General features: G+C 47.7%; 2 protein-coding genes and 2 pseudogenes across 2 annotated transcripts; 3 read left to right on the forward strand and 1 right to left on the reverse strand.

Moving 5' to 3' along the window:
* Positions 1–965: 965 nt before the first annotated feature.
* LOC123055713 (hydroxyproline O-galactosyltransferase GALT4-like) lies at positions 966–2,106 on the forward strand (annotated as a pseudogene).
* Positions 2,107–8,053: 5,947 nt separating this feature from the next.
* On the forward strand, positions 8,054–13,271 carry LOC123052159 (protein LONGIFOLIA 1). Its single transcript, XM_044475262.1, has 5 exons — positions 8,054–8,605; positions 9,645–9,712; positions 9,799–11,508; positions 11,604–11,721; positions 12,354–13,271. Exons 1-5 carry the CDS (start codon positions 8,425–8,427, stop codon positions 13,139–13,141), a joined length of 2,865 nt encoding a protein of 954 aa, XP_044331197.1. The 5' UTR covers positions 8,054–8,424; the 3' UTR covers positions 13,142–13,271.
* A 1,367-nt stretch (positions 13,272–14,638) lies between these two features.
* LOC123052161 (U3 small nucleolar RNA-associated protein 18 homolog) lies at positions 14,639–16,724 on the reverse strand (annotated as a pseudogene).
* Positions 16,725–17,534: 810 nt separating this feature from the next.
* LOC123052160 (nuclear transport factor 2) lies at positions 17,535–23,909 on the forward strand. Its single transcript, XM_044475263.1, has 10 exons — positions 17,535–17,690; positions 20,016–20,065; positions 20,145–20,282; positions 20,893–21,199; positions 21,264–21,580; positions 21,714–21,894; positions 21,978–22,099; positions 22,175–22,240; positions 22,484–22,547; positions 22,994–23,909. Exons 2-10 carry the CDS (start codon positions 20,018–20,020, stop codon positions 23,641–23,643), a joined length of 1,893 nt encoding a protein of 630 aa, XP_044331198.1. The 5' UTR covers positions 17,535–17,690; positions 20,016–20,017; the 3' UTR covers positions 23,644–23,909.
* Positions 23,910–27,395: the final 3,486 nt, after the last annotated feature.

Raw genomic sequence — 27,395 nt, forward strand, 5'->3', positions numbered from 1 at the left:
CGCCGAAACGGAAATGAATCAACATTCCGGCAAAATATTGGCAACTATCGCATTTCAAATACCGGTACACCTCCAAACACAAACACATATGCAACACCACAAACATATGCAACACCACGAACATACATAGATCTAGCTAGGCCATAAAAAGTGCATGTGCACATTGTTGTAGGGAGAACAACATAAATATAGCTTCCCCCCTTACTTACCTATCAAAACAAGGTAATTTAACCACTTAAATTGAATGAATCTATGGTGGAAATGAGGTGAAAAAGAGGAGGCACCCGAGACAAGGAGGAGGTGGAGAGAATGAGGTGGGGAGAAAGTGAGTGTGGGTAGGAGAGGCTGTCCAAAATATCTTGTTGCTGCCCACTTACTAATGGCGCACCAACTCTAAATGCGCCATTAGTAATCCAGGTTACTAATGGCGCACCTTCTGGTGGTGCGCCATTAGTATGTTTGGACAGGCGCACTAGTTAAAAAAAAACTTTTGATACTAATGGCGCACCCTGGGCCAGGTGCGCCATTACTAGTTACAACTAGTAATGGCGCACTGTGTCTGGATGCGCCATTACTATGTTTGGACAGGCGCACTAGTTAAAAGAAAAAAAATTTGATACTAATGGCGCACCCTGGGACAGGTGCGCCATTACTAGTTACAACTAGTAATGGCGCACTGTGTCTGGATGCGCCATTAGTATGTTTGGACAGGCGCACTAGTTAAAAAAATTTTTTATACTAATGGCGCACCCTGGGCCAGGTGCGCCATTACTAGTTACAACTAGTAATGGCGCACTGTGTCTGGATGCGCCATTAGTATGTTTGGACAGGCGCACTAGTTAAATTTTTTTTTTGATACTAATGACGCACCCTGCGCCTGGTGCGCCATTAGTAGTTTCAACTCTAATGGCGTATCAGAAGGTGGTGCGCCATTAGTATATACTAATGGCGCACCGCTTGTCTGGTGCGCCAACAATTTCGCCGAGTGGATGGCCGGCCGCAAGTCATGGATGATTGCTACAAGGAAATCATCTAACAGTGTTGGCCGGTTCTTCGTCGCTCTGGTAAGTACCTGTGGATGATTGCTACAACTTTGAAGTTATATTGCTAATTTTTGCAAACTCTAATAGAAGACTTCTTTATAGAATGGGAAAAAGAGGTCAACGAGGAGCTGAAGAAGGAGGCAGAGTTCTTTGGTGACATTGTTCTGGTCCCTTTCATGGATAGCTATGACCTCATTGTTTTAAAGACTATTGCCATTGCTGAGTATGGGGTAAGAAAAACTAGTACGTGTTTAACGGGTCATATCTGTTAGTTCCCCTTTCCAGTCTCATGTTTTAGTGCGTTCATGCTAGCCTCCGCCTTTCATAAAGCAAGCATGGGTTTAACTCCAGCTGGAACTATGATTATGATTGCAAATCTAATGATCGTCTTCTAAACACAGGGTGTTATGTTTATCATGCCTACTAGTGGTATTAGAGTATCATATTTATTTTAGAAAAAATAGAGTATAATCTTTCTGGCAAAGTTCTGGTACTGGTAGTGATATATTTCACCCTGCATACATGACTGTGATGTAATTTTCCCGCTGCTCTTCAGGAATGGGAAGAAGAAGTATACCCACCTTACGCAAACGGACCGGGCTATGTGATTTCATCAGACATCGCTGAGTACATCGTATATGAGTTTGACAACCAGAAACTGAGAGTAAGTCATTACCACCATCCTTGTCAGTCAGTAAGTAAATATCCAAGCATTTGTGTCAGTGTGTCTAAAGGCTAACAAACGGATGTGCTTTCCCCTGATTGTTGCAGTTGTTCAAGATGGAAGACGTGAGCATGGGCATGTGGGTTCAGAAGTTTGACAAGACTCGCCAGCCGGTGGAGTATTCCCACGACGTCAAGTTCTTCCAGGCCGGCTGCTTCGACGGCTACTACACCGCGCACTACTAGTCGCCGCAGCACATGATCTGCCTCTGGAGGAAGCTGCAGTCCGGGAGAGCTCAATGCTGCAACGCCAGATGACAATGAGACTGCTTGGTAGTTGAAAAGCAGCACCCGGCTCTCTGGAGAATCAAACAGCAAGGATGAGTTCGAGTTTGATCTTGATTTGGAGGCCCTCTAGATAGTTAGCTTGCATAATTCGCTCATTCTTTTGGTCAGTGGCTGGTTAATTTTTCAGTTGCTGACTCTGACACTAGCTAGATGCTGTCACCATGTACATGTGTCAATTGTTTTTGACCTAGGAACTACCAGCTCTGCTGATCTCACTTGTATACCGGTTGTTCTTATATATACATAATAGATGTTTCGAGTAAATCATTTTGTGTGTTCAGAGCTGCTCCTGTGCATTGTCAATTCCACCTGCAAGTCTAATTGTTCTAAGAAGTATGCATGTCGCAGATGCCGGTTGAAGCTCCGCGACATGCTCGTGCCACGCAGCGCTACGGCAGCGCCCACTGCATGCGGTAGCAGGTGTTGAGCTCAATGACGGGGCGGCCGCTGAAGTCGCCTCTGATCCTGGGCGGCTCCTCCCCCTGGACGGCCTTGGTGCCGAGCAGCTCCACCATGAACTGCGACGACGCCGCCCCGTCCCTCCTCGTTGGTCGGGCCACCACCGTGACGCGCGAGCCGACGGCCATCCCGCACGGCAGCTCCACGGCCACCGGGGCGCCAGCACGGGACGCCGAGCCGGTGGCGGGGCAGGACGCGGGGGCTGACGGGGAGGGGGGAGGGGATGAGGAGGAGGCGGCGGCGGAAGGGGAGAGGAGGTGGGGCAGGAGGGTAGCCGCGGCGGCGAAGGCGGAGGAGGCGGAGGAGGAGTTGGCGCCGCGGCTGAAGCAGATGGAGGAGCGCGAGGCGGGCGCGGTGGGGCGGGTCGGGGGTCGGGAAGGTGCGCGTGTGGGGTCGGAGCGGGGCCGCAGTCGTCGAGGAGCGGACCTCGAGCTCGCGGCGGCGCGGCCGGTCGGCGGTGGCGACGGGCGCGACAGACGGAGACGGAGGCTCGGGCTACGACTAAACGGTGCGACCCAGCCTTGTCCGAGTCAGCGCGCGGGCACGCGCCAACTGGCCAGCGTGGCACCTGACGGGCGGGCCTAACCGGTCAGTTTCCCCGTCAATACGTATAAAAAGCATTTTTAGCCTCTTTTGCAACGTCTCGCCTCAAAGTTGGTACTGACACGTAAAAATTACCAATCTTGGTATCAATCTGCTTCCAATGCCTCAGTTGTGGTACTTTTGTGTAATTTACTCTCTAAAATTGAACTTGGTATGTCACGAATTGAAATTGATGTATTAGAAATGGAAACCTGTCTTTTGAAAATTGAAATGAGCACTGTTCATGGGCTAAGCCTGAAGGGAAGTCAGGTTACTGTAGCTTACCTGACTTCCCTTAAAATGTTAGAGGATCCAGCTCCAGGCTCGACAGGGCGCGCGGCCCGTCAAAGCCGGTGGAGATCCATCCCCAGGAACGGCTTGCATCCTCGACTGTCTTCTCCTTGGTGATTAGTGCGCGCTTTGCTGCGCCGTTCGTGTGTTGGGTTTCTAATAAAAATAACCACTCTGATTCAAAAAACAAGGTGTATTACTTTTTTTAAAAAGTCAAAACTTTTAAGTTTGATCAAATTTTTAGAGAAATATATCAAATTGATACTTTTAGATTCATCACGAAATGAATTTCTATATTATTTTTTGTTTAATATGGTGGATGTAGATATTTTTCCTTTGAACATGGTCAAAGTTAAAGAAATTTGACTTCCTAAAAAACTAATGCCCCTTATATTTTATAACCGCGGGAATATTTAGTTTGGCGGGCGGGGGGGGGGGGGGGGGGGGGATGATAGAGTGTGTTTTATTTATATTTATAATATGGTGATTTGGTGAGCCTTTCATGGTGTGATTCTGTGTTATCTGTTTTGGGATTGTTTTCTTTTTCTTTTTCTTCGCCCAGGATAGCTTCGGCCTTGTATGATTTATCTCTTTGTTAGCGTTATCCTTTGTGTGTGTTGATTTGTGTTGGTTGTGTACATCTAATTATGCAGAGGCCTGGTAGATTATTATAATCATATTCCTCGATGATATATTATTAGTCAATAAAAACACCCCCTATCAAAAATATAGTTACATAATAATTCAAAAGTTTAAAAGGGTAAATTTTACTTCATTATTAATGTGGACTTGTGAAAAGTTTGGTGCAGTAAAATGGTATATCTCAACATTCGACTTTTTATTTCCAAATTAGATAGTACTTTGGCTCAAACTCGCCCAGGCTTCACAAAAGTTCTGGCTCCGCCCCTGAGATGAAATGAAAGAAAATGATTCTTCCAAAAAAAAAGTGAAAGAAAATGAAACATTTACTCCGTCGGCCCAAGCATACGCGCAGGCATCTTCACACTCCCGACTGTGCCGCGGAAAGTGACCGTGACTCTCCCGAGAGCATTTGCAGTGATCGACAACGGTACGTGCGAGTAACATGCATGCATGGACGGACGGATGGATCGCTACAGGTTCATGCAAAGGAAAGGCGACGGAACCCGGCCAGCTGCGGCGCTAGCGACCCTGCCCAGCCCGGAAAGCAACCCGCAAGCCGGAGACGTGACACGGCAGGAGGAGGAGGCTTCCATTACTCGTCCCGGAGTAAGGGCGGAGCAGCACCATCGTCGGCGTCGCTCTCCATGTTGGGCGCCTGCCTGCAGCCCACCATACACGGTCGTTGCACTCCGCACCAAGAGGAGAAGAGACTTTTGCGCCGGGTGCAACGGCTCCATGCGTCGCCGGCCGGCCGTGTATCGTTGCAGTTGCAGAGTCCACACCCTGTTTTCGCGTGTGTTTCTCTGACCGGTTTCCAAGCAGGTTTTCGGAGCGGGCTCGCTCGTCGCCTTCAGCTAGCTGTTGGGAATTTGGGATCCAGTTGGATGGACGAGGTACTGCTTGATGCATGCATGCATGTTGATTAATCGCCGCTGACTGACCGGCACATTGTTAGTTCAGCGCCAACTTATCCTTCATTTTTTCTAGGATTATCAGGTGTCCTTGAATACAATCATTCCTACGTTCATAAATACCTTCCTTTTTTTTTTCCTTTCTAAGCATATAAAATTTGGCGTAGAAATTATAATAGAATTGGCGGGAAGGGGGAGACGTTGCTCACTTTTCTTCGCACGTAGTAGGACCCGAAAGCATAGCTGGCGGGAAATCTAACGAACGAACGCCTTTAATACGGAGAGATTCCTCCGCCTCATTAAACAAGACCACACCACCATTGAATTCCACAGTTTTGAAATCCCAGTGCCTCCTGGATGGGAATCTATTCAAATTCGGCAACCGGGACTTTCTTCTTGGTCATCTAACATGCCTTTTTTCTTCTTTCAGTTTTACGTTTTAACTCTTCCCGCACGATTTTGTTGTTTTCTATTCTGCCAAATGGTTGATCATAGTGCAAATCTAGGACCGGCTTGTTTTACTAACCCATGTTTCACAGTTGTGCAGGCTAATCATTTGGCCGACCCACCTGGCTCGAGCACAGCTTTTCCTTGTCACTAATTTACCATGAGGATAAGATAATGGAGAAGATTATCGATCATGGAGCCGCGAGCAAAGCAATGCTAGCTACTGGCTGGTCCAACTCCCAAAGCACGCAACTACTAGGACTAGCAAGCAGCAGAGCAGCAGCCCATGGTGCTCCCAGATCCACCTACACTGGTCCCGGGGCCCCACCGACCGGCGCCTCAATGCGCATGTTCTCTAGCTTGCGTTTTTGTTTGCTGCTCCTCCCTCCTCTGAGCTGGGCGCCGGCGGTGCATGCAGACGCAGAGACAACAACTACCGCGGTACACACACAAACTAGCTACTACTAGCTTGCTTGAGTTTGCAGGGAAGAAATCACTACTACTTGCAGAGGTAGTTACTGTACTGTTGTAGTTCGCTGCCGCAGAAAGTTACTGGTATACGCCATGGCCCATGGCGACAGCAGCTAGCAAGCAGACCGGGATGGTGTGGTGCCGCTTGCGCGCGTCCCGGCTGAATCCCTGGCGTCGTCGTCTACCTGGCTCCCGCGCGCGTCTGGATCGGTGGATCTTGGCGTTGGGACTTGCATTGTGTGTGTGGCGGCGACACAGGGAGGACCACCGCAGCGCCATGCATGAGAGTGCTCGCTGTTGCAGCCATGCTTCTTCTTGATTGGCCTAAAACCAGTCACCGATACACCTATCGGTGGACGACGGGTGGAGTACTATATTGCTGGTCAATTACACAAGCTAGATCGAGCAGTCATTTTTACTCCTGAAGTAGTATTAGATTATTATCACAAACACAATTTAAGGGAAGTAGTAGTAAAACCTCCTTTAAAAAAAGTTCCGATCTATTCACAAAGAACACCAGAAGTAAGTATTACCTTCAGGTCCGTAGACCATCTAGCGACGACTACAAGCGCTGGAGCGAGCCGAAGATGCATCGCCATCATTGCCCCTCTCTATCGAAGACGAGCAAACCTCGTTGTAGTAGATAGTCGGGAAATCGTCGTGCTAATGCGCTACAGGACCAGCACACGAGAACAACAATCGCCGTTGATGAAGAGAAGCGTAGGTTGGAAGGATCCAACTAATAGACACATGACCATTGACGAATGAAGACCGGATCCATATGGATCCATCGAAGACAAGCGCTGACCGAATACTACAAGATCCGCCGGAGACAAAGCTCCACACGCCCTCCAACGATGCAAGAAGCATCGCCAAACGGGGCTAGGCAGGAAGAACCCTAACGATTCAATCTACAGAGAGCCGTCGCGGCTTCGTCTATGAGCAATATACAAACTCTAACAAAACTTAGAAAAACACCTTATCACTGTGAGGGTACCCGGCACGGATGCGAGGTTAATTAACCTGCCTCGTGTTAGCTAGGCTCGAAGCCGTTCCCCACACTCGAGCAAACGATCAACTAGCGACGCTGCATCACTGCTAACACCGTGTTACTCGAATTTGGAGCGAGCTTTTTCGTTGAAAGCGCATTAAACTCCATTAGTTGGCCGTACGTTACATGCTGCCTCGTCATAACTGTCCTGTCCAAACGCGCTTGGAATACATCCATCCATCTTCAGATCTCCTCCTCTGTTGGATGGCGGGAATCGAGAGTTTTGCCAAAGGCAGAGCTTTTAACCCAGCCATGCAAGAATCCAGGTCCAGGGGTCCCACACGCAGGCGGCAGTAAAAGCGATCACCGATTCACCGTGATCTACATCTGCCGTCGAATCCCAGTGGCTCAGAGCGTGCGTGCCAGGCCAAGTAAGTACGTTGGTACACCGCACAGGTTCCCCCTGCCTCCCTCCCCGTCATGCATCGTCACGCCAAAAGCGCGGATAGAATTTACCTCTTGGGGTAAATACACGGTGTCACTGTCACGTATACGTATATGTATCCCAGTCACACTGACGTACGTACATACGCGGCAGGCAGGTCGTGCCCGCGGGGGGCCGGGCCGTCGTTCTCCCGTCATCCCTCGCCGTGTTTGGCAGCGAAGCGCAGCACGGCCGACCGGCCACGCCCCACCGGTGAGCTGTCGATCGACCCATTCTCTCCTATCCACAGAGGCCAGCAAGAACCTTAACGACATCACCCAATGGAGAGTACGCCACGTACGTTACGTGTCCAGCGCCCGGAGCCAGGCACGGTACACGGTCGGCGCGCCGTGCCGGTGGTTGCACGTACGCTCTGGCCCGGCGCCCGCGTCACGGGAATTTAACGCCGCCCCGGCGGCCGCGGCTGGCCGGCCGGTGCCGTGCCCGTGCTCCGGCTCGACGAAAACTCCTGTGCGGCGCTGTGCGGCCTGACACAGATCACATGCCGGCGGAACCGGCTCGCGCGCACCCACGCAAGCGCGCGCACCGGTGCGCGCGCCCGGGCACCCGCAATGATCAGCGCGCACATGGGCTTGTGATGGACGCGCGCGCGCGCAGGACCAGAGACACGGCTTGACCCACCCCAGCACCCCATGCCCCCCTCCCTCTCTTATTTCACGCACCCAGGCCAGCGCCCGCCTCCCTCTTAAAATCCCCGAGCCCCCCCTCGCTCCCTCTTCCCTCCATCCAACCCGAACCCGTCCTCTCCTCTCCTCTCCTCACCGGGTCACGAGAGCCGAGCCAGCCTCTGCATGTAGGAGCCGCAATCATCATCATAAGTAGTAACATTCCTCCTCCGAACTCACAACGCCCATCCCAAGAGCCTGCAACACTTCTATATCTGCACCTGCATCCATCCACACACCGCTGCCTCTTCTTCTTCTCTGGTCTCCGAACCTTCTCCTGCTTTTGCTATCTCCGACAGGGTGCCGCTGCCGCACGGTGAGCGTGCGTGAGGCCTGCTGTGGGCGGTGAATGTGCGGCGGCCGTCTCGTTTGGGCCGGCGTTTGATCGGTTTGGAAGCGTCGGGGGATGCCGGCGGCGAGGAGGGTGCTCAACGTCTTGGCCGACGACATGCCGGAGTTCGACCGCCGCCAGATGGGCTGCATGGCCGGCATATTCCAGATCTTCGACCGCCAGCGGATGCTCACCGCGCGTCGCGCCGGCGCCGGCGCTGGCGGGCGGCAGCCGCAGCAGAAGAGACTGCCCGCAGGTAACCGCCGCACCTAGCTCACCATCTCCACCATTGGCTCTCCTGCCATCTTGTGTCCATTCCATTCCATTCACACTGCCATCGAGCTCTGGCGTAATCTTCTTCTTGCTTACGGTTTCATCTTCTTCGGTTTAATTAGCGGATAGTCTCCGAGTTTTTAATGGCTCTCTGAATCGCGCGCTGCAACTCGTTCTGCCATCGTTGACCAGATGCCAGAAAGCTATCAAGTGGTTTTTCCCTTGTCAGAAAGATTGCTTGTTGCGTTCGCTGAACACAAGTCCTTTCAGACTGCAAATCCAGAGTTGGGTAACATGGACAGTTGGGGGGTTCAGAAAAAAACAACCCACCAAAATGGTTAGTAAATAAAACGGTACAATGGTAGAAACTTTCTTTGTTGCAAAAAGTACGGTAGATTAGATTCCCAAAGTTTAGGTTGGAAAACAAGTTTCTAAAATCCTGATTTTATTTCAAGCATTTTTTGCTGACAAGAGACAAAAGGCTAAAGCTCAAAAAGTTTGCTGCTAGAACTGCAAGGAGAACATCTAGAAATGCAGCAGTACATAAACAGCAAAGAAGAATCTGATGAGTCTGATCTCAAAAGCGTTTCATTAAAAATAAGAATGTTCAATGACAGCGCCTAACCACTTTTAGCACTATATGAACCGGGCATTGACATGGTGACAGGCAATTATGTGTGTTTTTGTATCCAGAAGTAGCATTACTATTTTCAGTGAAGAGGACAGCCGAACAGTTGATTACTGAATTTCTTTTCTAATGGAACTGAAGAGGACAGCTGAACTTTTGATTTAAGAAAACATTCTTGAGATGGTAGATTAATCAAGGAGATGACAGGTTAACAGTTGAATATTAATTTTTCTTTTCATGTTACAATAATGGTGAATAGAAACAAAAAGGCATCACCTTTTATCCCATCAAATCCATCCTTTTGTTATTATTACCATGATGGGATCATAAACTGATCTGTTTTCTCTGTTTAAAATTTAGACTACTATTCTAATGTCCTTTCATTTTTGTCCAGGCCGTACTCCACCAGAAAGCAGCAGCAATGTTCCAGTGCAGAGCTCAAGCACCCCCAAAATCATTCTGGTGATTCCACCATCTGGACTAAATCAAATTAATTTTATTGGCCGGAAAACCAAGGAGAGGCTCTGACCTTTCGGTTTATTTTGCAGGAGAAAACACTCAGCAAAAGCATGACCGAGAACAGTAGCCTCTCAATAGAGTCATCAAGAGCTTCTTGTTCTTCCTCTTCATGCTCGTCCTTCTCGTCGATCGACGGCAGCAAATCAGCCCAGCAGGAGCTACCGTATATCAACGAAGAACTCTTTCCACAAGGGCCACCGAAGAGCTCACCAAGTCTGAAGGGCGCTGACATGGACACCAAGACCGCACAGCCGAACGTCGGTTTCAGAGACATCGTTAAGGACTCCATCAACCGGGACTCGGGAGGGTTAACTGTCATGACCACGGCGAATGGAGCAAGAAGGAATGCACAGTACAAGGACTCGCCAAGGCCATTGCTGCTCTCCAAATCGATGGACGGAACCTACGTCATCAGCATCGACAGGACCACCAAGGCCGTCCCCGCAAACGTCGTCGAGTCCAGCAGGCGTTTCCCGGAGCAGTCGCGCTTCTCATGCGACGACCGGCGGCTCCTGCGGCCGGCTGAAACCCAAGAAGCCAAGAAGCCTTCTTCCACAAGGGCCAAAGAGCTTCCTAGGCTGTCCTTGGACAGCAGGAAAGAGTCTCTGAGCCCAAGTTCACGTCTGAAGAGCTACAGTTACAGGAGAACCGATGACTCTCTCCTGGACGCCCTGAAGCCTCAAGACTCCCCGGGCCACAGGCGTTCCAACACTGTCATCGCCAAGCTCATGGGGCTGGAAGAGGCACCAGATGCTATGGGGATGCTGGTCGCTGATAGCTACGAGCCTGCAAGATCACCAAGAACAGCAGCACAAGCCACACGGAGCGAGCGTCCATCGCGTTCGCCCAGGAGAGATTGCCAGGATGCGTGTGGTTCGCTGCCGAAAAACGAGCCTTCAGCACTGAAAACAAGACCTCCTCCAAGAATTCTCACCGAACCTGCTCCCTGGAGGCAGCAGGAGAGAGGCGTCAGCGTCACCAACAGCAAGGCTTCACAATGCCGAGACGCTGAGGCGAGGCCAAGAACCGCATCTCTCTATGCCGATATAGAGAGAAGGCTTGGTGGGCTCGAGTTCTCAGAGTGCAACAAAGACTTCAGAGCTCTCAGAATTCTGGGTGCATTGCATGCAAAGGATGCTAAGCACCAGAACAACGATGGTGATGCCGCATCGGTGGCTTTTCAGAGCCAAGAAGAGGATTCAGCCACCACCAGTTCCAGAAGCTTCCAGTCTCCCATCGTAGTCATGAAGCCAGCAAGAACCACCGAGAAGCCTGGGGTCTCAGTTGCTCCCCTTGCAGGGCTGAGAGGCCTCAGGAAGCTGCAGCCCAGAGATTCATCCTTCACTGACAAGAGCGAAGCCAGCACAAACGAGAAGATCCATTCTCGCGTTGCAAGGGCTCAATCCAAGTCTGACGAACCTGCCAGCAGAGCGAGCTCGCCGAGGCCTACAGGGTCATCAAGCCCCAGGTTAGTGCAGAGGAAGGCAGAGTCGGAGAGGCGGTCTCGTCCCCCGGTCTCACCAAAGTCTCCAAGCAAGAAGTCAAATGAAGCAGCATCCCCAAGAGGAAGAACAAGATCAAAGCCTTCTCAAGTGAAGAGCAACCGTGACAATGAGGTATCGCAGAGTCCAGGAAGAAGGATCAGCTTGGCGAAGCAGATTGACGTCAGTATAATGGATTGTCAAAATCCTCTGGCTGCTAGATCATCGTTCATTGACCCAAACACACCGAGCCAAAAGGTAGATAAATAGATATATGAAAGAAACCAGCCAGCTATTTTTTTTTCATATGCTCATTGTTAACACTAACTAACGAAACTTCTCATTTTCTTCAGAGCCCTTCTTCAATCCTGGGTTCAGATCACAAGATCCATTCACTGGAGAACGCCCTGAGCCCCGTGTCGGTCCTCGACACATCCTTCTACCATAAAAGCATCTCAGATTCATTCAAAGGTGAGAAGTTGATCTAGCATTTTTCCTGCATATTCCTTTGCAATGAAATAACAGATAAACCACCAATTTGTTAATAATCGATAGCCACCAGCTGTAAGATCAATGGCATAATAGGTCCTACTATTTGGTCCCATTCAATTCAGAAGCACACAGTGCTATGCAAAGGACAAACATAGTTAGCTGTAAGCATACCAATGCCGCTAGTGACAGATAATCTGCATTTAAGGCTACCAGAGGCAGCTCGTGGTCCTGCGAGTGGGAGTGGGAGGAACCACATCATATTGATAGTTGCATCTGATGTGCTGGTGCTGAACAGTGCTATTTTCGCAAGCCCCACATGTTGCACTCGCTCATACAGCAGCATGATGCATGTCCTCTGGTGTCTATGCATTGCTGGTGTAGATGTGCCCACCAGTGTCCCCTTTACAGATGCACCTAGTGTGTGTGGTTCAGTGAATCATGTAGACAGAACAGTACAGTGAATTCATATCTCCAGTCTGATCCATGTACATGTCTGTTTCAGTTTAACTGTCTGTAGCGGATTCAGTATTTCTGTCTGGTACATTATTTTTCTGCGGTTGTGTCAAGCATTGGTTCCTTAATATGTGTACATCCTTTTTCTGATTCTTCAGATGGCGAGACGCATACTTCAGACGAATGCTGGAATTCAAACAGCCTGCCGGACACGCCGCAGTCGAAGACGAGCAGTGAAGTCAGCCAGATCAAACCAGAAAACCTGGAGGCGCTCATTCAGAAACTTGAACAATTGCAATCGATGAACGATGAAGCTGCAAACTCCAAAGATCACCAGTATATCTACGAGATACTCTTAGCATCTGGTCTTCTGCACAAGGAACTTAGCTTCGCAGCGATGCCTGCACAACTTTCGCCATCCAGTTGCCCGATCAATCCAGAGCTCTTCCTCATTCTAGAGCAAACAAAGCCGCACTTCATTTCAGCGACTCAAGCTGTTACCGGAGCCAAGAAGAGTTCTGACCCTAACATGGAGAAACTTCATCGCAGAATTGTGTTCGATCTGGTAAATGAAATTATAGCTCAGAAGATGAACATATATAGCTCTGCAAGTGGAACAGCGAAACTTCTTCGATCAAGGAAGTTAAGTGGGTGGCGTCTTTTCAAGGAATTGTGCACAGAGGTCGACAGGCTCTTGTCCGAGAGCTCGGCAGCGATATGCTCCGAAGAGGATGAGGATGAAAACATACCATTATCTGAGGATGCATTGTATGAGATGAAAGATTGGGGTAGCCCTGAAGGTGAGCTACAAGGCATGGTTTTGGACATTGAAAGATCCATCTTCCGGGACCTCATTGACGAGGTCATAGGTGGCGAGGCTACAGAGAGGATGCAAGCTGGACAATGGAAATTGCGTAGGCAGCTGTCTTTCAGTAGTATAAACTGAATACGACTGGCGATAGCTGTTGTTTCCATTAGGAAGCTTAGCCACTAGTATAAATGTAACCTTTGTGTTTTTCTGAAGACTGAATTATATAGAAGAAATATAATTATTCCTGGAACACTGGTCTCGCGGACATTTTTTTGAGGGAAGGAAAGAAGTTCTTTTTTTTTAGGGTCTCGCGGACATTGACACGAGACGAAGCAAGCAGTTGAATATCAGTTATGCACTTGTAGAAAGTCTTATTTTTAGTAGATGTTACATACTTACTTTGATCAGAATCAGATCATGTTCCATTTCTTGATTGCACAACTACTGTTTGTTCCATAATACGCGATCACATGAAGCAACAGTTTCTTACACAATCTTCATCTATTTTAGATAAGAAGGGACCATTCGGCTCCTGCATGCCAGGAAGATCGCACACTGTGTTATACTACTAGATAACAAGATGTTTCCTGCCAGATGGGTGTGATAACGCCCACTAGAAGTTTCAGGCCTGTAGTTAGCTCCCAAAACTGTTTGTACATCACAAAGGAAATTCTACGGCAGCCCTACCCCGACACTCGGGCGGTGTCCCTTGAACCGATCATCGCCTCACAGTAAATGAATTGATGCATTTTACATGGATATAAATGAACATCCATAGGTTGGAATTGAGGCCCCGTACAGGCGAAAATCGCACCCCCACCTCGGCGCAACAACACGTCGTCGAGCTCTCGACAAGAGAACTGTACCACAGTCAGTGCCCGATCATCCAGGACGCCGGACACATGATGCAGGATGTTAATTGATTTGTACTACCGGCTAGAGAGGAATGAACAGGAGAGGGCACCGGACACATGGCGCAGTTTCATCGGCAACAGCTAGGGGAATGCACGGGAGGGGACAGGCATTTCTTGGAGAGGACGAGACGAAGGCGTACCTGGGGAGGGCCGACCGCGGCGAGCGGAGCTCCGGGGCCGCGGTGATCATTCTGGGCAGGCAAGGGGAATTTGGCACTGTAAAGACTTCAACGCCACTGTTAGAGAGGTCAAGAGGCTGATCATGGCGACGCACGTGGAACCGCGTCATCGCGGCGGCCTACCGGGGCCTGGCCTGGTGGAGGAAGACGGACGCGGGCTTGGAACCGCACATGGAATGCCACCGCTCCCGCTCGTGATTCGCTCGCTCGGTCGTCTGGAACAGGAAACCGGCACTGGTGGTGGTCGATGGCAGTGGAGCACGCCGTCCTGCTGCCCTGGGCGATATGCACACCTCGCGTAGGCATTGCGTCGAGCAGGTGGTGGGCGTGGCGCCGGCGAGCCCCGTAGATCTCTGGAGCAGAACGCTGGTGTCCAAGGCGCGCGAGCTGTCCAACCTAAGAATCACAGACCCATTGGACACGGTGAGAGCATCTACTTGGAGCACACAAAATATCAGTCATCAGCTTGAAAACATAGACCAATATATATGCACTGCTCCTCCATCTTTCCTCCAGCCATACCCAAGTACCCACTTCCATAACGGTGTGCAGAAATTCTGAACTCAACAGGCAGCAGCATACAAACACTGAACAGGTAGCAGTTTACAACTCGCATGCAAAAAAGAACAAACAAGGCGTTGCATTAAGCACTAAACATCAGTGACAACACCACTCAAGGGAAAGGGGCTAAGAGGAGTCACGCAGCAGATGACAGGGGTCTCAGGAAGCAGAAAAATACAGTGTCAAAACTGAACTCTCCAGGCGAGTCGTCCTAGGCGTTCTGATAGTGGTGCAGCTTGTACAGCAACACTTTTCCGCCGGCGTGTCCGACAGAGAGGAACCCGCAGGCACCAGGGGTACTGGAGGCTGAACCGAGGCCCTGGCCAGTTCTGGAACACGGTGAGAGACGGGACGTGCACGAGCCTCATTCTGTTCCGCTCCTTCCCCGAGCTTATCGCCAGAACCTGGGCGTTGTGGTTGAACTTCATCTGACCGATCTCGGTCGTGAGGTTCTCGATCGCCTTCAGCGGCTTCCTCTTCCCGCCGAGGAACACGCCCCTGCTGTACACGTTCACGATGCTGCTGCTGGAGCCTGTGGCGAAATAAGAGCCGTCCTGTGAGGTGCAGGCCTGTCAGGGAACCCTTGTCGATAGCCTTGTGCATACACTTCCTCGTTCTAAGATCCCGGTGGTAAACATGGCCATCCCCACCACTGCTCAGTAACTGATTCCCACCGTCCGCAAAAGCCAATGAACGCACATTTCTGTTCATCTTCAAGGTCCCAATTAGCTGCTTTGCTTTGGAAGATATCAAGAGAATGTACCCCTCATTACCAACAGACGCAATGGTTTTTGAGTCAGGTGATATCGCAAAGCTTTCCAGGCTTTTCTCCTCGCGCCCGGTCAAGGGTCCAATCTTACTAACAGCAGCTTCACCAAATCAAATGAGTAGAAGAATTTCCTCCTGCCTGAAAGGATCACTTCAGAGCCATCAGGTAGAAAGGATGCCTTGTAAACCGGACAATCCTCGATAATTTTTTTTTTGCGGGGGATCCTGGATAAATATGCTCTGGATCTTGGGGTTTCTTTCCCCGTCAATCTGGAAAAATCTCAGATGTTTATCCAGGCCAGCAGCAAGCATCAGCTGTCCATTCCTATGAAACTGCACGGAATTGATAGGACCAGTAGATGGCTCCTGCGCATTAGCATCAACAAGCCTTGAAAAGTCCAACATGCCAGGTAAAAAACTTAGCGGTACCCTTGACAACAAGCTCATTGTTGTTCTGAAGAATATTGTCGACTCCGCCATCCTCATCGCATTCATCATCATAAACCCCAGGGAGAGGAGCCTTACGGCCCATATCTGCCCAGCCAGTGAAGGGGTTCAACTAGGCATGATGACCACGCAACCTAGCTTCATACTCTCTGCCCGAGATCACACGCTCATCAGCCTCCTTTCTCAACTTCCTCAATCTTGCAACCTTTAGGCCTTGTTCGGTTGCGTGTGAATCCGAGTGGATTGAAGGGGTTTGAGTGGGATTTAAACCTCTTATAAGTCAAAATACGAACCAATCCTTGCCAATCCCCTCCTATCCTCTTGGGGAGAGGATTAACCGAACAAGCCGTTAAGATGTCCACCTCAGTCCTCTCGTCCTCGTCATCTACCCACGCAGGCTTGCTCCCCTTATTGACCGTTTCATCTTCATCAACTTCACTGCCGAAGTCCTCCTCATAAACAGGCAAGTCATCCTCACCATTACCGGCAGACCGATCCATGAAGAACAAAGGACCATCCCTGTCATGATCCGACACTGCAGCCCCAAGGTCAGTGCCGAACTTCAGTGGCACATAGATCGGCCCAAACAGTGAACTCTCCAGCTGCCTCATCCCCTCCGCCTCTTGGTTCTGCTTCGCTTCCAATGCCCTGGCCTTCTTTTTCTTCAAACCCTTATTGTGATTCTCCTTGGCCCTCTTTTGCTTCCTATCCTTACTGTGGCTCTCTGTCTTGGGTTCCTTACCAGCCTCTCAAAGCAACGGGGGAACCAATGCCCTCGTCACCATCATCATCGACCCCACTTCTCTCAATTGGGCGCTTCCGGGGCGCATTCTGGGATAGCAAGCTCATCCTGACCCAAGGAACAGCCTGCTAAATAACATCAATAAATGAGACCATGCTAATCCACAAATGTTCAAAGCTTGTGCCGATTGCAAGCCAGGGTACTGAGGCCTATGACCCCAGCCAAAATGGTGGCCACCGGCACACAATTTCGTTGGCTCATTAGTTTGGGCTTCATTCATATCCTATCACTGTATGACTAATTTTTTGAACGAATCGCTGTATGACAAATAAAAGCTCATACCTCGAACACCAATGTCCAATACTGCGGACGGGGTGGCGACAGCAGGGACGCGATGCCGCGACGAGATAGAACGGGGGCGGGCGGCGATGGAAGCAACGCGCGTGAGAGGTGCGAGGCGTCGGCGTCGGCGTCGGCGGCGGCGGATTGGAGGAGCTTGGGTGCAGCCGTGCAGGCCAGAGCACGAGCTAGGCTACCCAGGAGAGAAGAAGAGGACGTACGGGCTTGGTGGTGGAAAGCGACTGCGGAGCACACGGAGGGTCAGGTGGATGGCCGCCGCGCCGCCGTCAAGAGTGAGGGAGGGGAGCGCCGCCGCCGCGCCGCCAGGATAGGAGGGTTCGAGAAGAAAAAGAAAAAACAAAGACGAGCAACATCGGGGTCGTATAATAACAACGAAAAGTCGGACTCGTGGGTCGGACCGACGGAGCCCAGCCGTGCTGCGATCGGGTCCGGTCCGGTCCGACCGCAAGCTGCCGAGTGAGGGCCCAGAAGCCAGTGAGACGCAGTGGGAACATTCGCGACCCGTCCCCCACCCAAAACCCTTCCCGTTATAAACCCCCTCCGACTCCTGCTCTGTCCTTTCCTCTCTCTCTCTCTCTCCCTCTCGCTCCGCCTCCTCGATCGAGTCCAGTCCAACTGCCCCGCCCGCCACCCGCGTCGCCCAGCCGCTCCGCTAGGGTTTGCCCGCCCTCCCGTGGCCGTCGGCGGCCGTCGGCCCGTGCTCCGTCCGGAAGGTAGTGCTCCTCTCCCCTCTCCCCGCGCGCGCGTCTCGATCTCTCCCGTTTTACGCTCTCCGTTCCGTTCCGTTCGACCGGCTCTCGGTTCGGCCGGTGCGCGCGCTCGCCCTCCTCGTCGTGGCGCGGCTCGAGGGGCCCCGTGGGTCTCGTTGGTCTGCGCGGGGGTAGGGTTTGGTGCGGTGTAATGCTGCCGGTCTGGGCGGATTCCGGGTTTAAACCGCGTCGCCTGGGGATTAGCACCGGGCTGGTCTGGGTTGTTTGTTGGACATAAATTGGTCCTGGAGCGGCTACGGACAAGCTTTCTTGTGGTCTGTGTGCTTGGGTGAAGGAAAGGGACTCCCTTTGACGACAAAATTGACGTATTGTGTGGGTTGCTGGCTGGCTGGGGTTTACGTAACGATGTTTTGTGTGAAAATGTCATCTTTTTTTGTCTGTACTCTCAATCGCTATTAAACTGATGTTGGCCGTTGACTCGTTTGGAATATCAGGACGGCCTGGCGCTGCAAATCTAATGCATTTTTTTTTTGCTGTGGTCATTAGATAGGTAGCTTATGTGTCTTGTGTGGTTTCAGAATTTTGGTTGGAGTGCTCCATCATGGCACCGGGCTGCAGACATTTAGTATTTGCTTTTGCCTCGTGGAACATTCTTTGTTTGCATTGCAATAGGCTTACGTGCATCAGGTCTAGTGGATGGTTCCATGTATAGTTTGTTCATTTTGTTATCTATAAGTTTACTGTTTCAGTTCTGAAAGTTCAATCATTTTCCTGTTGTGAGTTGTTTTTTTCCCTATATGGATGTTACTCTGAACGGTAGTCGATTTACCTTTGCAGAAAGAGGTTGTAGCTAGCTTTTCTGATGATTTGTTTTATTTCCAATGTTGATAAGCTCAGGTCGAGTCTGCTGAATAAATGGTTACTTTTTTGTGTGATGATTGGGAGAAATTGGGAAAACAATTATGAGCTCAAGTTCCAAACGCTGTATCCATTTTTTCTCAATCTGATAGTTATTGTCATTGGGCTATATCTAGGATCTGATAGTTATTGGCATTGTTCCAAGTTCTTATTTTACGCTTTCCCTGCAATCAACTTGGCTTGCTTGGTGCACGCTTGTCCTTGTCGTGGGGTCGTGGCGTGGCTTTTGTGGGTTTCGTCGGTCGATGCGGGGGTCGGGTTTGGTGGGTTTAAAACTGTGTTTCTGTGAATTAACAAAGGATTATTCTGGGTGGGTTGTTTAATAAATTGGTCTCGTAGCAGTTATGGACAGGCTTTCATGTTGTTTACTTGCTTGGGTGAAGGAAAGGGCCTCCTTTTGACGAAAAAATTGATGTATTGTATGGGTTGCCGGCTGGGGTTTGCGTAATGGTGTTTGTTGTGAAATTGTCACCTTCATTTATCTAGACAGACTAGATTCTCAGTCACTATTAAACTAATGTTTTCTGTTGACTGGTTTGGAGTATCAACAGCCTAGCACTGATAATGAAATGCAATTTTTGCTGTGGTCATTAGATAGGTAACTTATGAGTCGTGTAAGTTTTCAGATTTTGGTGGGGGTGTTTCATGTCACTGTGCTGCAGACATTTGGTATTGCTTTTGCCTCGTGGAACATGATTTTTGCAATGCAATAGGCTTATGTGCAGCTGGTATAGTGGGTGTTTTGATGTATAGTTTGTTCATTTTGTTAGCTAGTTTACCATTTCAATTCTGAAATTTCAATCATTTTCTTATTGTGAGTTGGTTTTTCTATATGGACGTCAATTTTCCTTTGCAGAAAGCAATTAAATCTAGCTTTTGTGATGGTTTTCCAATGTTGATAAGCTTAGGTCGAGTCTGCTGAATAATTTTTTATTGTTTTATGTGATGATTGGGAGAAATTTGGGGGACAATTATGAGTTCAAATGCCAATTGTTGTATCTGAAATTTCTCAATCTGATAGTTATTGTCATTGTGCTATATTTGTACCAATTGTCTGTGGCTACAGTGATATATGTGATACATGCTATGTAAGTTGTGCCATTAATTCGTGAAATATGAGTCAGCATCCATTCATGATGGACAAAGACCACTGTGATACTGAGTTGTTGATAGTTATTTGCCAATGGTTTGGGTGTTTGGAAACTGTAGGACCTTATAGATGGTTGCTCAGCCAATCACTGTATTTTCCTTTGAGGCAACAGTTTGTTTTCCTGCAACAATGTTTACAGTTTACTGTGAACCTTTCTGATAGTTTTTGAATAGCTACAAACTTTTTATGCTGCTCGATCGTCACACAATATTCATTCGTCTCAAAACATTAGATACTAAGCAGTGTCATCTATTGTGCAGCAATGTCTACACCAACTGGGAATTTCGTACGTCCTTTTCATCCGGATGTGGTACTGTTTTTCTCCATCCTATTTATTATTAATCTAGAATAATAGCAGTATTGCTAAACATGATTGGTCTTGCTGACAGATTGGGAATGCGTTTGCTCAACAATACTACAGAGTTTTGGGTTCGTCACCAGAGCATGTCCATAAGTTCTATCATGATGAAAGTATCCTTGGTCGACCAGATTCTGATGGTCCATTGACATCTATAACCACTACATATGTAAGTTCTCTGCAGTACAGCAGTAGTATTCTATGATCTTACTATTATGTATAAGGTGTATAGATTAAAGTGATTAGGTGGAAACTAGAATTCAGGGCACACGTTCACTTATTTTATACCAGAGCTTGTTTTCGTCGATACTATTGATGGACTTCATTTCTACGATTTGCCACTTAGAATTAGAATAGCTTGAGGACAAATAACAGCTAGTTAGTTTAAGGGTAGATTTTGCTAGCATGTTGTGATCATCAGGCTGCTTTGGCGTGGTAATTCACAACGGGATACTACTTCCATGTTCTCATGTGGTATCCTACGCAGAGTACTTTTTTTACTGTAAATTGGGCAGGTAGTAGTAGCGGTAGTGGTGGTATTGTGCAATTAATCAAATCATGTAGGTAATGTTTCTCCACTACTATTATTAAGGATAATCCATGTAATATCATTTGCCTGCAGTAAGTATAGTTTTTCCAGCATCTCTTATTTAATTTGTCTAATATGTACTGTACTGTATAATCAGCTACATGGTCATATCACTTTATACATGTTACTTGTTTATCCATGTCTAGTCACCTGATTTGTTATAACTGACTTGTTTGATGTGCTTGACCAGGCTATCAATCAACACTTCTTATCTACAGATATGAAGGGCTGTTTGATACAGTTAGATAATGTAGATACTCAGCCATCCCACGGTGGTGGTGTGCTCATTTTGGTTACTGGATCTCTTACCATGCTTGATACTGTGAAGCATAGATTTGTTCAGTCATTCTTCCTTGCTCCACAAGAAAATGGAGGCTATTTTGTTTTGAATGATGTGCTTCGAGCTGTGCCGGAGATGCCATTGGCTGAGACAAATGAAGCTTTAGTTGACCATGTTAATGGAAACACTCAGATTGCTCCATTTCCAGCTGAACCAGGTAATGGAATTTCATCTTTGAACTGATGGTTTCATAGCTTGCTGACATTTCAATATTTGACCAGAAACATCTGTCAACGAGAGCATGGACCCAGAGCTTCCATCTGCAGGGAATATTTCCACCAATGGTGAAGTCATAAATCCATCTGCAGAGACGATTCCTGTGGATGCTGAAGTCATAACTCCATCGGCAGAGAATATTTCCATCAGTGATGAAGTCATGGATCCATCTGTAGAGAGTATTTCTAGCAAGGAGAAAGTCATAAATTCATTTGGAAATGAAAATTCTCAAATTAAGAATGATGCTATTAAGATACCTGAGGTAGCACCTACTCCTGCTTCAGCTCAGAAGGATGTTATTAAGAAGACTTATGCATCGATTGTAAGTTTCCTCTTGTTTTCCTGCAGTTTCCCCCACTAATTGTACTGCCAGAATTGAGTGAGTTCTGGATGTGGAATAATAATTAACTCGATCTGTTATGCTCGCTTACTGGCTTCTGTGACTTGCATGATAGGTTAAGGCCACAAATGAGAGCATACCGCCAGCACCCATTACCAAACCCAAACCCAAACCCAAACCTAGACCAAATCCAACAGTAAAGAGAGCTGAAAATGGGGAGAAATCTTCGTCTGTTCCTGCAAAAACTACGCATGCAGCTGATACTGCGCCTCCAAATGACCAAAATATTTCTGATGGTTTGTGCTTTCTCCATCTGTTTTATAGAAAATTGAAGCACATATCTTTGTTGTACTGAACTATAACACTACCTTGTTTGCAGACCAAGGGTATTCAATCTTTGTGAAGAACTTGCCTATGAATGCAACTATCGAAATGGTTGAGGCTGAGTTCAGTAAGTTTGGTTCAATCAAGCCTCGTGGTATACAAGTTGTACACCGTCAGGTTAGTTAACATTGTATGAATGTAGGCTTGGTTTCTATGAAACATATGCTTGCTAACATTAGTTTTGCATTGCAGGCTGATGGGTTCTGCTTTGGCTTTGTTGAATTTGAGTCTGAAAAATCAATGAATGCAGCAATCGAGGTTTGTTCTCCCAGTGTATTTTCTCAGTTCGCGCTATTACTTTACAAGTTAAATTTAGCTACGCTGCTGCATTCTGTTTCAGTTTGTGCAACTTTAAGTTAGCTGGAGCACATTTAGCTACATTGTCTAAAATAGTGGAGGGCTAATTGTAACTTGGCCTACTTGTCCATCGTCATTTCAGCATTTTAAGTATCTGCAAGATGTTGCAAGAGCTCTATAACTAATACTCGTTTTGACTTTTAGGTATTTAAAGTTCGTTTTGGCTCGTATGTGTCTTATGTCGAGGAGAAGCGAACTCCAAAACGAGGTGAGCTGCATCATGATATCGGCACGTCATATATGCAACTAAAATAGAATGATTTCTTCCATAGTTTTAGTCCGCCTTTCACAGGTGGACATGTCATATGCAACCGTTGGTGTGTCCTTGCTTTCCATCTGAAAAGAAGTCCTTACTCTCAAAAAATTAAAATGAACAACTTTGTACTAAATCAGCGACACTTAATTTCGAACGGAGGTAGTATAAGATAGCATCTGGATGGTTAGAAACCAATTAAATTGCAATTTGTTTTCCTTCCCATCTCCGATTAAGTTATGCTGCTGATAACTGATCCATGTGCACAGTAAATGCTGCCTCCTTTGCATATTTGTTTTAGTTTAATTCCATCGTTGCGAGTCATATTTTTGCTGGTTTCTAGGCCTTGCATGCTTGGATTATAACTTTCAGTTGTTAATTCCCCCCAAAAAAACTTTCAGTTGTTAATGGAGTCACCCATAGTGAGTACAATGGCAATGCTCGGGGCAGTCGGGTCCTGCCAGACAGAGGTGGTTACCATGGCGACAACTTCAGGGGACAGGGAGCAGGCTTTGTGAACAATGGCAACTACCGTGATGGCGACAACTTCAGGGGTCAGGGGCCGAGCTTTGGGAACAACAATAACTACCGTGATGGTGAAAACTTCAGAGGACGGGGAGCGGGCTTTGTGAACAATGGTAACAACTACCGTGATGGCAATAACATGAGGAAGGATAACAGAAATCAGAACGAGTACTCAGGCCATGGTCGAGGAGCGCAGGGGAATGACTACCGCCAGAATGACTCCCGTCAGAACAGGAATGACTACCGTCAGGACGGGAACGGCTACCGCCAGAATGGAGACGACTACCGCCAGAACAGGGACGGCTACCGTCAGAACGGAGATGGCTTCCGCCAGAACAGGGACGGCTACCGCCAGATCGGAGATGGCTTCCGCCAGAACAGGGACGGCTACCGCCAGAACGGAGATGACTACCGCCAGAATGGGAACGGACACCATCAGCCACGCCCCGTCCACAACGGGAACGGGAATGCGAATGGGAGGCCTGGCCGCTTCAATGGTCCCAAGCAAATAGCAGTTACCGCATAGTGTGTGCAATCCAGCAAAGTAGGAAACTAGAGTGTTCGCCTATTGATACTGTTTCGCACCCCCTACTCCTTTAGGAATCTCTGAAATCATCCGCATTCTATCGCATGTTCAACCTGATGATACCAAGTTTCGGCTGGTGCCTCTTTTGTGGCTGGTTGCTGCCCGCATTTTTGAATGCTCTGACCTGTAAACATCATGCGGAGATTTTATGTAGATGTGGTTCGGTATTTGTGCGAATCCTAAATCATTGACGCTGTTTGGTGTTAGTTCCTGGGGGCTTTAGCACAATTCTTTTATGGCAGGCTGGAACTCGCTTGAGGATGTGTGTTATGTTGAGTTGTTCCTCTCTTTCAGTTTGTTATCTTTGGTTGGCGTTTCTGAGCTCATGCCTCTTGTGCTAATTTCTTGATGCTTGACGGTGCTTATATAGACGAGTTTTAACATGACCGTCATGTGTGGCTGGGTATTACGACAGCTAAAAATTCGCTATTTCACTAATGTTGGCAGTCATGTGTGGCTGGGTATACTTTAATCCAATCTCGTTTCCTGTAAACATCACTATCAATCAATAAAGACCTGAAGTGTTAGTACGAATGCAAAGCATCATTGCTTTTTTATGGGAAATGTTGCTGCTTTATTTAATTAAAAGTTTGGGTGTTCATCTGAAATTACATCCAACAAAAGTCCGGGGAACTGAAAACCAGACCTTACAAAGATCATCTCCTACGCCTACTCTAGCAAACTTATGTGCGACAACATTAGCGGAACGTCGTACCCATGTAGCCTTTACCTCAACAAAGGATTGGAACATCTCCTTAATCTCTCCAATCCACGGCCCCAGTGAGCTAAAATTCTTCCCTGGCTGGTTTAGCATCTGAACCACCTTCTGACTGTCCAGCTCTACGTGAAGCCTCTGAACATTTCTCTCCTGTGCTACTTGAACTGCTCTTCTGCAAGCCAGTACCTCGACGGCCTCCGGATCACCAACGTGTGGAAAGGAATGGCATGCCCCTGCAAGAAAAGCCCCGTTGTGGTCACGGAGAACTAGACCTCCTCCACCTCTGTCAGCTTGTTTCGTAGTAGCTCCATCGGTATTCGCCTTGATCCACCCCTCAACAGGAGCTTGCCAACGCTGCAACTCCTTCTGCATCATTGTTGGCTTGTATCTTGTGGGGCACATCTCCACGATGGAGGGGGAAATAGTTGCCAGTTACCAACATCATTAATCAAAGATCCAAAGAAATACACCAATGGAACTCGAAATGAAAAAAAAAGACGGAGTAAAACCCTTGTTAGAATCAAGCTGAGACGCAAAGTCGATCTACCGAGGACCAAGCAATCACATGAGCACGACACTGAGATTTGTTAACGAGGTTCACCGATATGGCTACGTTCCCGGGGACCTGACTACGGGCGCTCCTTCCCATGACGCCGCTACAATACTGCACACCGGTCGCCCGGGCGCCGACACACGCCGCCAGCACCCCCGCGTGCCTGTGCTATTATGTTGGCATAGGTTACATTAGGAAAAGTAGCAGGTACTCCCATCCTTGGGGTACTCCCGGTACGCCAAATTCAAAAAAATCATTCTTAAATGTATCAAAAAAATTCAGAAAAAATATGAATGTTCACAAGGTATTCGACTACAACTCCTAAAAATATCATATCCAAACTCGAAATGCACATTGAGAAACAAAAAAGGTAAAATCCAGATGTGAATAGTGTCAATGTTGCTTTTGTCTTTTTTCTTACACTATTCATGCTAGATTTCACATTTTTATTTCTCAACGTGCGTTTCAAGTTTGGACCTGAAATTTTTAGGGATTATAGTACATTCCTTGTGAACATTCACATTTTTACCGTAATTTTTTGTTACAATTAAGAATGACTTTTTTCAATTTGGAGCACCAGGAGTACCTCAAGACGGGAGTACCTGATACTTTCCCAAGTTACATCATGTGTCTACCCCTTAATTATATAAGAAGCCTAGAATACAAGTGTCTTATTAGGACACAGCTTCATATTCTATCTACACATCATACGACTCAGAATCCCACTGTAACCTACCTTGTACAATAATATTCGACACAATTCTAACAAACTCCACCTCGGCGAATATTCTTCACCACCTTGGATTCATCCATGCGTCGAATCTTCATGTACTTTGGACTTGAGATTATACCATGAGTACCACCGCTACTCTAAGACTCCATGTGATTCCACCTGCAACTGTAGTCCCTTCTTGTCTTCTTCGCAGTCAATGCTTGAGCAAAATTAAGTTCCTCTTTACTCTACTTTGTGCTTCCAACTTTCAGAGTATCCATTCAACTCTATCACATATCGATCTGCGTGAAAGTGAACAATTCACATATTGGACGCCACACATAAGAGCTACCTGAACTCAACATCACCGTTCTTTCTTGACCATCTGTCTCACTCACAAGAAAAGACCATCTGTCTGGAATTTGAAGGAAATTCACCGTTGCACTCTGTCACGCTGAGTCAAATTCCCAGTTGTCTCACCCTTTTTTCTGGATAGTCTCTGGCATGTCCCACAGCTATAGCACTCCGTCTCCTTCTGTACTTGTCATCTGCACTTTGCCATGTGCACCGAACACCACAAAATATACGGCCATGTACTCTCTCAGCTTTTGACAATTTTAGACTTTCCGCGGATTTCAAAAACATTGGGTACAGAAGGAGGCGGAGTGCAGGCAGCCTCGCCTTTGTAACAGCGGGTCCACAAATCTCCCAATGTTTTTGAAAGAACCATGTGGGGTACTCGTGAAGGAAATATGCCCTAGAGGCAATAATAAAGTTGTTATTTTATATTTCCTTATTCATGGTAAATTTTTATTATTCATGCTAGAATTGTATTGATCGGAAACCCAAATACATGTGTGAATACATAGACAAACATCGTGTCCCTAGTGAGCCTCTACTTGACTAGCTCGTTGATCAAAGATGGTTAAGGTTTCCTAACCATGGACATGAGTTGTCATTTGATAACGAGATCACATCATTAGGAGAATGATGTGATGGACAAGACCCATCCGTTAGCTTAGCATATTGATCGTTCAGTTTTATTGTTATTGCTTTCCTCATGTCAAATACATATTCCTTTGACTATGAGATTATGCAACTCCCGGATACCAGAGGGATACCTTGTGTGCTATCAAACGTCACAACATAACTGGGTGATTATAAAGATGCTCTACAGGTATCTTCGAAGGTGTTTGTTGAGTTGGCATAAATCGAGATTAGGATTTGTCACTCCGAGTATCGGAGAGGTATCTCTAGGCCCTCTCGGTAATACACATCATAAGAAGCCTTGCAAGCAAAGTGACTGATGAGTTAGTTGCGGGATGATGTATTACGGAACAAGTAAAAAGACTTTCCGGTAACGATATTGAACCAGGTATGAAGATATCGATGATCGAATCTCGGGCAAGTAACATACCGATGACAAAGGGAATAACGTATGTTGTCATTACGGTTCGACCGATAAAGATCTTCGTAGAATATGTGGGAACCAATATGAGCATCCAGGTTCTGCTGTTGGTTATTGACTGGAGAGGTTTCTCGGTCATGTCTACATAGTTCTCGAACCCGTAGGGTCCGCACGCTTAACGTTCAACGGCGATTTAGTATTATATGAGTTATGTGATTTGATGACCGAATGTTGTTCGGAGTCCCGGATGAGATCACAGACATGACGAGGAGTCTCGAAATGGTCGAGAGGTAAAGATTGA

The sequence above is a fragment of the Triticum aestivum genome, chromosome 2D (genome assembly GCF_018294505.1).
Source record: "Triticum aestivum cultivar Chinese Spring chromosome 2D, IWGSC CS RefSeq v2.1, whole genome shotgun sequence".
Lineage (NCBI taxonomy): Eukaryota > Viridiplantae > Streptophyta > Magnoliopsida > Poales > Poaceae > Triticum > Triticum aestivum.

Excerpts from the sequence above, each read along its gene's own strand:
- LOC123052159 (XM_044475262.1), top strand. The coding sequence starts at position 8,425 with ATGCCGGCGGCGAGGAGGGTGCTCAACGTCTTGGCCGACGACATGCCG. Across the intron at positions 9,713-9,798 it reads GCACCCCCAAAATCATTCTG|GAGAAAACACTCAGCAAAAG; the intron begins GTGATTCCACCA and ends TTTATTTTGCAG. Across the intron at positions 11,722-12,353 it reads CATCTCAGATTCATTCAAAG|ATGGCGAGACGCATACTTCA; the intron begins GTGAGAAGTTGA and ends CTGATTCTTCAG.
- LOC123052160 (XM_044475263.1), top strand. The coding sequence starts at position 20,018 with ATGTCTACACCAACTGGGAATTTCGTACGTCCTTTTCATCCGGATGTG. Across the intron at positions 20,283-20,892 it reads CATCTATAACCACTACATAT|GCTATCAATCAACACTTCTT; the intron begins GTAAGTTCTCTG and ends GTGCTTGACCAG. Across the intron at positions 21,895-21,977 it reads TGACCAAAATATTTCTGATG|ACCAAGGGTATTCAATCTTT; the intron begins GTTTGTGCTTTC and ends CCTTGTTTGCAG.